Source organism: Trichechus manatus, unplaced genomic scaffold (genome assembly GCF_000243295.1).
Source record: "Trichechus manatus latirostris isolate Lorelei unplaced genomic scaffold, TriManLat1.0 scaffold00010, whole genome shotgun sequence".
Lineage (NCBI taxonomy): Eukaryota > Metazoa > Chordata > Mammalia > Sirenia > Trichechidae > Trichechus > Trichechus manatus.
Window position 1 is genome coordinate 21,199,464 of NW_004443946.1, and position 13,133 is coordinate 21,212,596.

Sequence of the window (13,133 nt, forward strand, 5' to 3'; positions counted from 1 at the left end):
GGTGGTTTATAAGAGAGCTAGCCAGTATCACCACGTACATAAAGAGACAGCTTTAGTTCAGAAGCGAGATTTGTTCTAGAGACAGAAAGACTCTATCCCCAGGGGAAACTCAGAAACTGAAGCGACTTTATAAGAAAATCCCTGGGAGAGTCAGTCCTGCCTTCAGGCTATTCCTGCAGGAGGAGACGGCTGCTCAGAAACCAAGTAAAGCAGAACCAGAGCATCCAGACCTTTCTGATATCGACAGAGTTTGCATGAGATATAAAGTAAGGTGAGTGATGGATCGTCAATGGGCTGAGAAAAGATTCTGCAGGAAAAAGGCGAAATGATGGCTTTCAAGTAAGAAAGGACAAGACTTCTAGAAATTTGTGTTAACCTTCCCTTCGTATTTTTATGCTTTGAATGAACTACCTTAACTTGTAGTATTATAAGTAGGTTTGGTTTTAAATTCAAAAGTTTTTATTTTAAAAAAGTTATGGGCTATTATCCCTGGAGTACTTAGCTATCTCAAACAAAACTCAAGCCAAACTGTTACCCTAATACCAAAAAAACCAAACCAAACCTGTTGCCATCGTATAGTATAGCTTAGAGAGGACCATACTCAACTGAAGGGATATCAAACATCTAAATGTGGGCAAATGCCACCTACAACCCACAGATTCACATGAATGCCATGCAGAGCTCAGTGGTGGCATTTTTAGTGAAAATTTCCCCAAAGCTAGCTAGAATTGGCCGAGTCCTTCCTCCTACAGCTACCTATTGCCTAGTCCTCCACTCATCCTAAATCAACAACCAGCCCTGGGTTCCTGCTAACGAGGCCCCCGGATCAGTAGAGGTCTCAGACCAAGGATCAGCGGGGTCCTAAGGATCAGTGTGGGCAGGGCTGGGTACCCAGACAGAGAGGAACTGACTTCCAGGGTGGCTCAGCCCATCTCTCCAGTGGCCGGCTGCTCGGTCTTTCCTTCTGCTACTCCCTGGATGACAGCCGGGATGCAGCCAACTTGGTCTCCTGTCACATGTCCTACAAAGCTTCCATACACGCTGTCACCACCCTCCTGAACAACATTATGCCCCCCTCCCAGCCCTCAATGAGCCCCGTACTTGCCGATCCTACTCAACCCTCAAGAGCAAGTGTCTCCAGCACAAGAAAACCTCTCCTGTGTCCTGCAGCCCTGGCCCTTCCTGGTTCAGACAGCAGCAAAGCACAGATTAGACAGCAGTCATTGCTGGCAGCTTTTTTTTTTTTAAATAATCTGCCCAGATGGACCATGAGTTCCTTGAGGGCAGGAATGGGGTTTCCTTCCCTCAGCAGGAGGCCTGGCCCTTAGAAGAGTCACAACAGTGACTACGGTGACTGATGAATAAATGGGTGGGGGCCAACAATACCACCCAGTCCTACAAGCATCCAGAAACACTTGCCTTAAAAGGGCTGTCTCCCAGAACAGTTCCCAATAGACCAGGAACTTCGAGGTACAAAGCACATAAACGAAATCTTATTGCTCTCACCCATTCTCAGTCCCCATAGGGGGATGGGTGGAGAGTGCTGAAAGAATCAGAACCAAAACCAACCTGTCAGACAGAAGCTGGAAAATCAATCACGCAACTCGTATGCTGTAGCCAGTATGGGTGCATATACTGCACACACATACATACGTGTGCACATGCATTATACCCTGCTGCCTTTCTGGTCCCTTCATCCAAGACTTGGCAAGAGAAAGACAGTGGAGAGGACAGAGGGCACTAGGCACGGGCTTTGGAAGGACTTCTGACATTGGCCCCAGTCATGGAGACAATCAAGACCGGAAGAGCATCTGGGTGAGTTGGGGAGGGTCCTCCTCCTATATCTGCCCCCTCCCTGCAAAAGAAGTGGGGATTGCCCTCCCACTAGCCTGCTTAGCTCTAAGCAGTTGCCCATAGCCTTAGAAGTGGTTGGGGGCAACTCTCGGTAAGGCCTCTAACCCAGGACATGAGCTTAACCCCCTGCCACCACCAAAACCCAGCTGGTTCCCCTTTATGTGACCTTGTCCTCAGGAGCAGACAAAAGGAGCATGAAATGGTTGCAACAGGGATGAGGCGTAGGGGAAGAGGGCATAAGGGGAGGTGGTACAAGATTTGGGGGAAGCAGGCTGTCACACATATGCACACAAACACACATACACTCCTGCACACAAACACACACGCACACATGCACACACGCGCACACACAAACACACACACACACATGCACGCATGCGCGCGCGCACACACACACACACACAGACATACGCTCGCACACATACCCTCTCGATCTTGCTCTCTTCCTAGCTATTATCAGCCAGGAAACAGAGGACTTCAGAGACGAGTAAGGTCAGTGACAACGAGCATGAAGCCCAGGACAGAACCCCTGAAGGAGAAGGGGAGAAAGAGAAGGAGGAAGGCAAGGTGGAAAGAGGGAAAGACCACAGCAGAGAGCTCAGCCGAGCCGTGGGCTTGGGCAGTGACCCAGGGCTGGGGGCCAACCGAGGCAAGTAGGCAGATGCTCCTCACATCCTGTTTGAAAGGTGGGGAGTGAGAGGGGCCAGAGGAGGTCATGAAGAGAGAGCAGCAGCAGAGATGGGGCAAAGAGGAAGCAGGAGGCAGGTCAGAAAGGGGGCTAAAAGGGGAAGGGCAGCCTGGGAGGCCAGGACACCTATGAGAGGGAGCCTCCCGATGTGGCTGTTCTCCCTACCCTCAAGCAGCACCAATGAACCCTGGAAAGAAGGTGAAGAAGGTCTTGGATGTCTATCCAGGCAGGGAATAGGGCTGCTGCTAGCCTGTATGGTGCCTTTGGATAATTTTATTAAAGGCACCTCTTCCTCAAGGCACTTTTATTGGAAAGATACCATACTGACTTTGTTAGAAGACATTTTTACCAGCAGGGTAATTTTAGTAATATTCAAATCTTTGATGTCCATGGTGTGAATGGTGCCCTTCCATTGGAGCACCCTTGTGTGGTGCGTAACCTGCACAACTGGCCATGGCAGGCCTAGCTGGGAAGGATTAGAAAGGGCTCTGAACCTCTAGTCTAGACACCAGGGAGAAGGCAGGAAGCCCTCTTCCTGTCCTGGCTGCTGGCTAAATTCAAGAGGATGGCCTTGCCCGAGCAGGAAGAGGGGACAGAGAAGTGAAGGGGTCTGGGATACTGAAGGGAACACTTGGGAGGCAGAGCCAAGAGCTGTGCTGCTAGGGATGAGGGCTCTTGACTCAGGGTCCAGGGAAGGAGCAAGACAACAAGCTTCTCTCCTGTTGTGGCACCCACTCTGCCCAGTGAGTAGGGACAGGGCGTGGGAGGCCATCCAGAGGCTGGGGCTCTCGGGAACCTTCAGGTGTCCTGGCCAAGGTTCAGACGGTGCCCTGCCCCCTGCAAGAGGAGGGCGGCTTCTCAGATCCTTCCTTCCACTCCAGGGGACACAGCCCCGATGGGCACATGCGGGAGTGTCCAGGGAGGATGGAGGAGCCGGGCAGAGGGTGGCAGGGAGAGTGGGCAAGGCCGAGGGAGAGCTCACCTTCTGCACACCAGAGAAGGCGTGGCAGTGACATGAAACATTAGGTCACATGGCCTTCCCATCCGGCCTTAGCGTACCTACACATCTGCACAGAGAAGGAGAAGAGGTTGAGAGGAGCAAGTAAGCAGCAGCAGCACAGAATAAACTAAAACAGCCATGGTGGACAGAGAAAGAACACCAGACAGTCGGACAGATGGAAAAGAAGGGAATGAGCAGCAAGAGAAAAGATGAGATGGTGGAAGGACAGAGGTGGCGGGGGAGATGAGCATCATCAGAGACGGGGCAAGAGACAAGACAGAAAAGTTCGGGGTAGCAGCAGGGGAGGCTGGGCAAGGCACGGGAGGGGGCACTCCCATCATGCATTTTAAGACAAGTCTTCAGACTCCATGCGGAGGGGGGAGTTTGCATGAGCACATGATAGTTCCACGGACCAAGCCAGCAAAGGCCAAGCCTGAGACTCTGAGGTCCTGGTGGCCTGGAGGCTAGGCTTCCTCTAGGGTCCTGCTGGGAGTGTGTATATGTATGTGTGTGTGTGTGTGCATGCACACACATGGGCATGCATCTGCTGCTTGAGCTAAGCCTGACTTTAACCTCAGGCCTACTCCTGAACAAAACCAAAGGAGGGGTTCACCGCTGCCCGCATCTCCAGTCCTCCTTCCCTCTAAGGGGTTGTGCTTATGGCTGGGGAGGGGGAACACAGGGTGCAGAGTGACTGCATGGGGGTTCCCAGCAGGGTACAGGACAAGGCACCAGGGCCCAAATGGGCTGGACAGGCTTGCTAAGTCATGCCCGTCAGTGGGAGAAAGGCGGGGGGCAGGGGGTACGAGTCTTTGAAATTAGGTTAAGTGAAGAAGTAGACATCTCCCCGGGCTATGAAAAGGTGTCCCCACCCAGACCTGCCTCCCCAGGGGAAGCCCTGCTCCTGTCAAGCCTGTAGCAGAGGTGGCACGAGGGGCTGCTGCCCATTGCACCTTCTGGGCCTTCAGACCACCCCTGGCTGATCTCACACACGCAGCCCTTCCTGCTATCGCCAGTCATCTGGGTCCCAGAAGGTGAACTCTCACCCGATTTCCTCAGAGACAGTGGAGACAGATGAGAGAAAGAGTGGAGGATCAGGGTGGGGGCAGCCAAGCAAGAACAACATGTCACTATGGAACCAGCTGGTACCTCTACCAAAGAGACCACACCATCCAGGTACCTGTCACTGGGAGAGGTGGGGCGCGGGCAGGAGGGGTGGAGGGCATGGTTTGGGGGCCGGCATGAGGTGTGCTGGGTATGGAAGGAGCTGGGGGCCCCAGGTACCTTCTGGGCTCCAGAGAAGGCATGGTAGAAGCTAGACACGTAAGTCATGATGGCTTTCTCGTCCGGTCGGGCTGTTCCAACGATGTCTGCCAAGAAAAATCTGGAGTTAAAATCAGCTAGTGAACATGGATTCACCTCCTCACCTGAGGCAGAAAGAAGCTCAAGGTACCATGAAGTCTTCTTGCCAACACATTGAGCCTGAATCTAACCAGCCTCCAGCGCCAACTTCCATTCACAGAGAAATGGGATTAGAGGAGTGAGTTAAAAGATGCCCCAAGGAAGCAAACAAGCAACCCAGAATAAGGAACATTCTATAGGACAGCTGACCCAGCGCCTACAACAAGTTCTATGGCAGACGAGAGGAGAGAAGTGCTGTAGATTAGAAAGACTTAAGAAATGTAACAACCAAATGTCGTATGTAGAGCCTAATAAAACCAAACAAAAGAAGAAAACCAAATTCACTGCCGTCAAGCCAATTCTGACTCACAGCGACCCTGTAGGACAGAGAACTGTCCCATAGGGTTTCCAAGGCTGTAAATCTTTACAGAAGCAGACTGCCACATCTTTCTCTGACAGAGTAGTTGGTGGGTTCGAACCGCCAACCTTTTAGTTAGAAGCAGAGCACTTTAACCACTGCACCAGCAGGGTTCCTTGATTAAAATCAACCAACTGTAAAAAGACATTTTTTCTGGACAGCCAGAGAAATTTCATGACCTGGGCAGCAGATGTATCAAAGAATTATTGCTAGTTGGTTAGATGCAAAAATTGTTTTATGGCTATATAAGAAAATACCCTTTTTTTTTCCATGCTACTCAGATTTTAGCTGGGGAGACAGAAAATAAGGGAAGTAAGTAAAATAGCTTGTTCAAGAGAGAGAAAGTGCTAAGGTGAACTATGAAAGCAGGAGTGGGGAGAGAAATGTTCCAGCAGGGGTGGTACTGATATTTGAGATGGCGTAGCCAGGGAAAGCTTGGCTGAGAAGTTGACATTGAGTAAAGGTCTGAAAGAAGGGAGCCTTTTCTGCAGAGTAGGGGTATTAATTTTTCAGACTCGTGAGGAGCAAATGGGATGATGTATGGGGAAGGCGTGCGGATAGAGATAGAGCCACTTGCCTTTGTCTTCTAAAGTTGTGGTCATTAAAATCTACTCTGAGCAAGTTCAAGGTTGTGGCCCTTCTGGTGGCTTTGGGGGTGGTTTTTCCTGTCATGTACTTCCTTAGGTCAGCCCTAGCCTGGAGCTGAGCCTCTTCGTAAGCCTGGCTCATCCCTTCCTACCCTGCAAAAATGTCACTAGGAAGGTTGGAGGAAGCACCAATAGGCATGGCCGTGTGGCTGTCACTCTCCCTTATGATCTTGTGGCTTTGGTGATAAGGCAAAGGAAGTGATCATGGCTGATTTTTAGCCAGAGAGATGACAGACGTCATGGCGAGTTCCTCATGGGAAGGAGGAGGGATTGTCTGGGGGATGCAAAAGCTAGTTTGTAACCACAGCAGTCAGTCGTTGATATTCATTAGCTGTTGCCATACCTTTTAACAATTGTCCTACATATGAAAATAGCCATATTTTTAAGGTACATGTTTGAAAATATGTAGGGGTGAGAAAACAAAAACAAAAAAGAAAGAAAAAAATTTGGATAAAGTAAGTGTGATGAAATCTCAATAATTATTCTATCTGGATGGTGGGAATATAGAGGTTCATTATACTCTTCTCTGCTTTTGTGTATGTTTGAAGATGTTTGGAAATTTTCTTAATGAAATATTGAAATAAAAAAGCCACTGGTGAATGGGAAAGCAGGAAGCAGAGGGGAAGGGAGCAGCCTTGGGCCCCAGCACAGTCCCCTCCGACTCCACAGTACCTTCCCAAGCCCTCCTGGGCAGCCATATTCCAAAATGGCGCCTGAGCAGTTGTAGCCCAGGAGGGCAGCCAAGGAAAAGAGACCATGGTACAGCAGGCTGGGGCCAAGGGGCAAAGGCAGAGGTGGGCACAAGAAGACTTAGACTGATCCCAGCCTTGAGGGAGACAATCACCCCTTCATGGCACCCAGGCCCAAACATTGCCCAGATAACCCCTCCCCCAACTCCACTCATCCCATCAGAGATGCTCTGCTTGGTGAGAAGTATAAAGCTAGGTTTTGTTGCCAGAAGAGCTGCATTTCCAGCCCAGGGTCACACCTTTGATGAGGATGCTATTGTGTCAAACACTGTACCTTTCCCCACTAAGGTGGCCCGCTATAAGTTCCAAGACACACAGGCTTTAGCAAGAATAGAAACGTCAACACTAACTTGGGCCCCATCCCTCCCTACCCTGCACGGGAGCCACTTCCTCTGGCTCGGATCTGCTGAAAACTCGGGGGGACATTAGGGGAGTGCAGCCATGGCTCCGAGTCCCCTCCTCAGAAGGCAGGGGAAGAAGGTGAGCCCATGAGGTTACAAAGATCTTGTTGGTGTCCTGACCAAACACCACCTCCAGCCCCTAGTCACAGCTGGATATGGAGAGGATGCTGAGTGAAGTAGTCCACAAACCACCCCAGAGCTCAAGGGTTAGGAAAGGGTACCTACCCCCACACCAACACACACATACTGAGCAGGAGCTGGGCAATAAAGGACTACCCTATGCCAGCACCCACTACCTGACTCCAAAACAAAAATGAGAACCATTCTCAGGCAACCCATGCATAAACAGCCTCAAAAGCCCTTTTCAATACCAGCCATCACCTCTCCTTCCAAGCCTCAGGAACTCTAGAGTCCCTGGCAGGCAGGCAACCCCCAGGCCTCTCAAATGAGGTCCCAGAATACCAGGCCTTCTCCCTTTCCGCCTCGGGGTGCTGAGGCCCACTCCCTCTCAGGCGGCTGGAAGACAGTGGGAGAAGAGCTAGAGGCCAAGAAGGAGAGCCCCTTGCCTTTTACCTTCGGCATCCAGCATCTTGGGGATGTCCAGGTACTTCTCTGCCACGTCAAAGGCCGTGTTCAGATTTGTGAGTGGGTCATCCTAGAGGGAGAAGAGGGAGCGGGAGTTACGTGAGAGCCATGACAAGTCACTGGCTGCCCCCAAGGAGTGATCTCCAGAACTGGAGGACTTCCTAACGGCCCCTCCCAGGCTCGATCCTCAGGAGCCGGCTCTGGGTGGAGAAGGCTGGCTTTAGGCCGGGGCTCACTGGCTGGGAGTTTAGAATGCCACCTTATTCCCTCAAGCATCAGTGTGTCAGAAGAAATGAGATGAAGGATATTGGCCTGGGCACCATCAGTCTTGCTTCTGGTTTCAGCTCTGCCACCAGCCAGGCAGGACTCATGGGTAAGTAACCTGACATCAGTTTCCCCATCTGTAACTCAAGAGCTGGAGCTCTCAAGCCCCTTTGGTGCTCACATCCCACAGAATATTGAGACTCCTCCCAGCAGCCATGGCCTTTGCCTATTCTGGCTGCTCCTACCTACTCAAGAACACATGGCGGAGAGAGTTCCTTCCTTGCTGAACCCCCACTCTACTCTCGATTCCCCAGACTGACTATAGCAAGTTGGGTTTATGAGCCCGGGACTCAGTTTCCCTGTTTGCTAAAGTGAGAATTACAGGGTAACAAAGGCATAAATTACATTCATTTGAGACACTTTCAGGAGGAAATTGCTCAAAATAGAGAAGGCGGGAGGAGTCTTTCTGGGAAAGTCTCCGACAGCAGCCAAGATGATAAAAAAAACACTGCCAAGCAGTGAAGGTCATGGCTGTCCAGGACCTTAAGCAGCAGCTGCCGGTCCTCAAGCCCAGACGCACACCCGCCTGCTTGAATGATTCCCAGGAGGCATGCAAGGCCACGCCCCCGCACCCGCCCCAACGCCAGGGGAGAAGCAAGAGTTTCCCGGTCAGCCTGGTCCTTGCCAGCGCCTCTTGGCTCTGGCAACCTCTGTGTTTCAGGTAAACGTTCACTTTTCACTGGGACAGGTCTCTGCTAGGATTTGGACTGTAGCTAACAGTTCACTGATGCTCCCGAATTAAAAAAGGAGGGTGGGGAGACAGAGACACAGAGACACAGGGAGAAATGGGCAGGGGCAGGCAGAAGCAGGCAGGGATAAATAAAAAGACACAGAGGGACAGAGGGCGAAGAGGACATAGCTGGGTTATCAAAGTCCCCTTAAATCTCACCTAACAAATGGCTGAGGCTCCCTGAGTCTTTGGCGGGGGGGGGGGGGGGGGAGAGATAACTACAGAGCCATAGTCAGCACAGGCCCCACTGTACATGGGTTTAGGGGATGGCTGTGGATTAACTGGCTGCCACCTCCCTTAGCACACCTGGGCAGGGACACAGACGCATGCACAGCTGTCACCAGAGTGCATCAGCTGAACAGTGAGAGGAACATGATGCCTTTAAAAGAAAACAATTGCCACCTCCTGGATCTCCCGTTTTGGCCCTGCTTGATTTGGGCACACAGCTCTCGGGCGGGGGTGGGGGTGGGGTTCTCAAACTCTTTTTCCTTGTAAAGCAGCTGAGTTAGAGGGATGTCTCCCTCCCCCAAGGTGTGCTCGGGAAGGGCCAGCCTCTCTCCTGTCCATGCAGCCCTCGATGCAGTCGCGGGCAGGGCCAGGCTCTGCAGATGGGCCCCTCCAGGTGGGCAGAGGCCTCAGCCCTGAGCTTCAAGCCGGGCCTACGGTGACTGGAGGTGACAAGAATCTGCTCCCCTCTCCTCCCTCACAAATCCGTTCTGGCGGCTGACTCACCCCCACCCCCCAACACTGGGCCTGACATCAACATGAGTTGCTGGAACAAGTCCTGCACCGCAACACCAAGTCAAGCAGGAGAGGCCCTTCTTGAGGGCACAGGCGGGATGAGGAGTCTTCCCTGAACTCTGTGCTCCCCAGATATCAAGTGATGTGGAAAAACACGATGCCAGTCATTTCTAGATGTCCTCTTGCCAAAAGATCCAGGCATGGACAGGCAATATTCCAACCTGTGCTCTAGAGCCCTTTCCCAAGGTGCCCCAGCCACACGGCCCCTTGGCACTAGGAAGGGCTGACAGGGAAGATGGTGAGGACAGTCAGAGTGGTCTGGGGTAGGCCTTCTGTTATGGATTGAATTGTGTCCCCAGCAAACAGTTATGCTGAAGTCCTTACTGCTATACCTGTAACTATGACCCTATTTGGAAATAGGGGTTTTGTTATGTTATGTTAATGAGTTCATACTGGAGAAAGGTGGGTCCTAAACCTAATGCCTTCTGATTAGTGTTTTATAAAAGGAGCACAGACACAGGAGAAGACACCACAGATGCATCTATAAGCAGCAAAGAACGTCAAGGATTGCCTTCAGTCACCAGAAACTAGGAGAGCCTCACATAAGGAATAGCCATGGCAGAGACCCTGATTTGAACTTTTAGCCTCTAAAACTGTGAGAAATAAATGTCTGTTCTTTAAAGCCACCCCCTCATGGTATTTTTTTTGTTACAGCAGCAGTAGGAAACTAAGACACCTCTCCACAGTCTAGGCCGGTATCCTTTAACTAGCCCAGACATTGAAAACCATGAGGCTAAATACACACCTCCTCATCAGACTCCTCAACACACACACACACACACACACACAGCCACACACAAACCCATGCTCAAGAAAAGCACCCAGCAGCCTCATGCCAAAGGCATAAATAAAATCAAACCCCCCAAAAAACCAGTTGCCTTGAAGTCAACTACAACTCTTGGTGACCCCATGTGTGTCAGAGTAGAACTGTGTGCCCCATAGGGTTTTCAATGGCTGATTTTTTGGAAGCCAATCACCAGGCCTTTCTTCCGCAGCACCGCTGGATGGGCTCAAGCTGCCAATCTTTTTTGGTTACCAGCCGAGCTCTTAACCGTTTGCACCACCCAGGGACTCCAAATGAAATCTAGCAGTATCAACAGACAATCACACAGCCAACCTCCAATAACAAGGGAAACCAAATACACGGTGGAGTAACTGGCCAGAACTGCAGAGCAGGTCAGGGAAAAGGAGGGGATAAAATGCCTCTTAAAATATGCAATATTATAAATTAGGAAAGTAATACGTCCACTTCACAAAACCCAGAAAACTAGAAAGGAAAAATGCCACTTATTATTCCATGATCCTAACAAAATTGCTCCCACGTTGTGGACAACTTTCCTGTTGGGTGTGTGTATCTGCACGTATACACATTATGCACACACAGTAATGAAGCAGCCCTAATAGTGAAGACTTACCTCTGCTCTTGCTAAAAGGGTGTTTTCTGCTTACTGCTAATGGGGCTCTATCCCCTGCCCACCCACAGGGACCAGCGGGGCCAGGAGCTGGTGGTGGGGGTTAGGTGAGCACACATACCTTCCGTAGCTTCCCATAGTCAATCAGCTCAGGCCGATGTCGGTGGATCAAGGCACAGAAGCCAAGGCCGTCCTTCCAGCTGCCCAGGGGAGAGAAGGTGGGCAAGCTGATAAGTGAGGCCAAATGGGCAGCACAGAGCAGGGGCCTCTCGGGGGGGCAGCAGTTCCATCCTTGCATCCCTTCAACACGTTGCCAGTGAGCACTAGCTAAGGGCAAAGCACTAAGCCCAGTCTCCTTGTCCCCAGAAATGAGGGGTAGGAGTTAGGGGAAGACAGTCCCAGGCACTACGGTCGAAACTATGTGGGGGGGTTGGGAAGTTGGGATAAATGTGTCACATCCAACTCTACCTCCCACCAAGGTCTGTGTCCTCAGTCTGCTTTGTTCCAGTTGGAACTTCCCGGACAATCTCCTTGTGGGATCTTTCCAGCAGCATGAGCATCAGCCAATGGTGCATCAGGCAGTGGCTGTGTCCAGGATAGTGCTGGGGGCTGTGGGGGTGGGATTCTAATGGACAATGACACCTACTTCATCACACAACAGCCTCTGCTGGGTTCTAGAGCTGAGACTGACCCAGTCAAGGGGGCCTGGAGATCCCTGGGAGAGACAGCTAGGTTCTGCAAGAACCCCTCAGCCCCCAGCCACTCACCTTATGTGGAAGTTCTGGATGTTAACGTTTTTGTAAGGGGCCGTCTTCCTCTGACACCACAAGAGCAGCCCTTCCTTTGCTGAGGTCTCTGCGAGAAAGGGGCGGGCAGAGGTCAGTGGAGGGATGTTGGCACACAGAAGCCCCACCGTGCCCACAGGGCCCTACGCTTTCACCCCAGGGTCCACCCAGGGAGCTCCACTACTACCAAGGAACAAAGAAGCTATGACCATCAAGTCCGTTTCCTTGACAAAGTTTGAAAAGTTATTTGAGAAACAAAAAAGCAAACTAGGAAGCTTTCCAGAAAGCGAGATACATCACACACTTCAATTCTGAGCACACAGCCTTTCAAACTTTCAGAATGTTTCCCCTACCCCCTCTATTAATTAATTTATTTACAAAATAAATTGGTAACCTATGTCAGGTCGTGTTGGAGGGGAAAGTGTTACTGGCCTGTGAAGTCTAAAAAGTCCAAGAATTTCCGGAGAGGGATCTTGCACCCTGGGGAATATACTCAGCAGTGTGGGAAGAAAGTATAGGACTCCACTCATATTTAGTTTTCATCCAAAAAATGAGTTTTCCTTCTATTTAACACAGGGATTGATCCAGTGCCCTCCACTGCCATGTGTGTGAAGTGGTCGCGCGTCATGGATGATAAGGCAGTGTCTGAGGGGGTGAGGGGCTCCCTAGTGAAGAAGGGTTGCACACAGCACCTCCCTCATGAGTTTCCGTCCCTGAACTGCAGGTTACAGCACCCAGCAAAGTGGATTCATGGATGACCCCACTTGCTTTCAACGCACAAAACAGACTTTAAAATGATTTTAAATAATTCCTGAAAAGATAATATAACAATTCAAGCACAAGCAAACAATTAAAAATAAATAACAAAGTTAATGCTTCTACTTAGTTCCAGCTCTTCCTCAGCTACGTTACAAGATAAAAACAATGAGGGTTTCATCAGTGCTGACAAGAAGATAGCACAAAAAAACCAAAACTGTCAAGGACGCTATTTGAAAAACGGATTTAGATCCAACATCATTAACAAGAACCATGTCCTAAAGGACTACTTTGGGCCTTTTCAACCACCTCTGCCATAAATACCAAGTATCTATAACCTGGACTTCAACCTTTACATTGCTGTATCCCAAAGTATTAAACTAAGACTTCCCTAACAAAGCAATTTAATCCACATTGTTCTCATTTAAAAATGACTTCGAATGAAAACATTTTGAAGATTTTTAAAATAATATTTCATTTCTATCTCATCTTTTAAAATTTTGTTTTGGTATGTGTGTTTTAGAATGAGTGTGTTGTTGTTGTTGTTGGGTGCTGTCAAGTCGATGCTGACTCATAAAGACC

General features: G+C 50.3%; 1 protein-coding gene across 3 annotated transcripts in view; it reads right to left on the reverse strand.

Moving 5' to 3' along the window:
- The window catches only part of ACTN1 (actinin alpha 1), a 109,836-nt gene that overhangs the window by 19,653 nt on the left and 77,050 nt on the right, over positions 1 to 13,133 (reverse strand). For all 3 annotated transcript variants that reach the window (XM_004370977.2, XM_004370976.2, XM_004370975.2), the window contains exons 6-9: positions 11,778 to 11,865; positions 11,132 to 11,210; positions 7,732 to 7,813; positions 4,827 to 4,912 (exon numbers count right to left, since the gene is read on the reverse strand). In XM_004370977.2, coding sequence (XP_004371034.1) covers positions 4,827 to 4,912; positions 7,732 to 7,813; positions 11,132 to 11,210; positions 11,778 to 11,865 — 335 coding nt within the window. The remainder of the gene's footprint in view (positions 1 to 4,826; positions 4,913 to 7,731; positions 7,814 to 11,131; positions 11,211 to 11,777; positions 11,866 to 13,133) is intronic.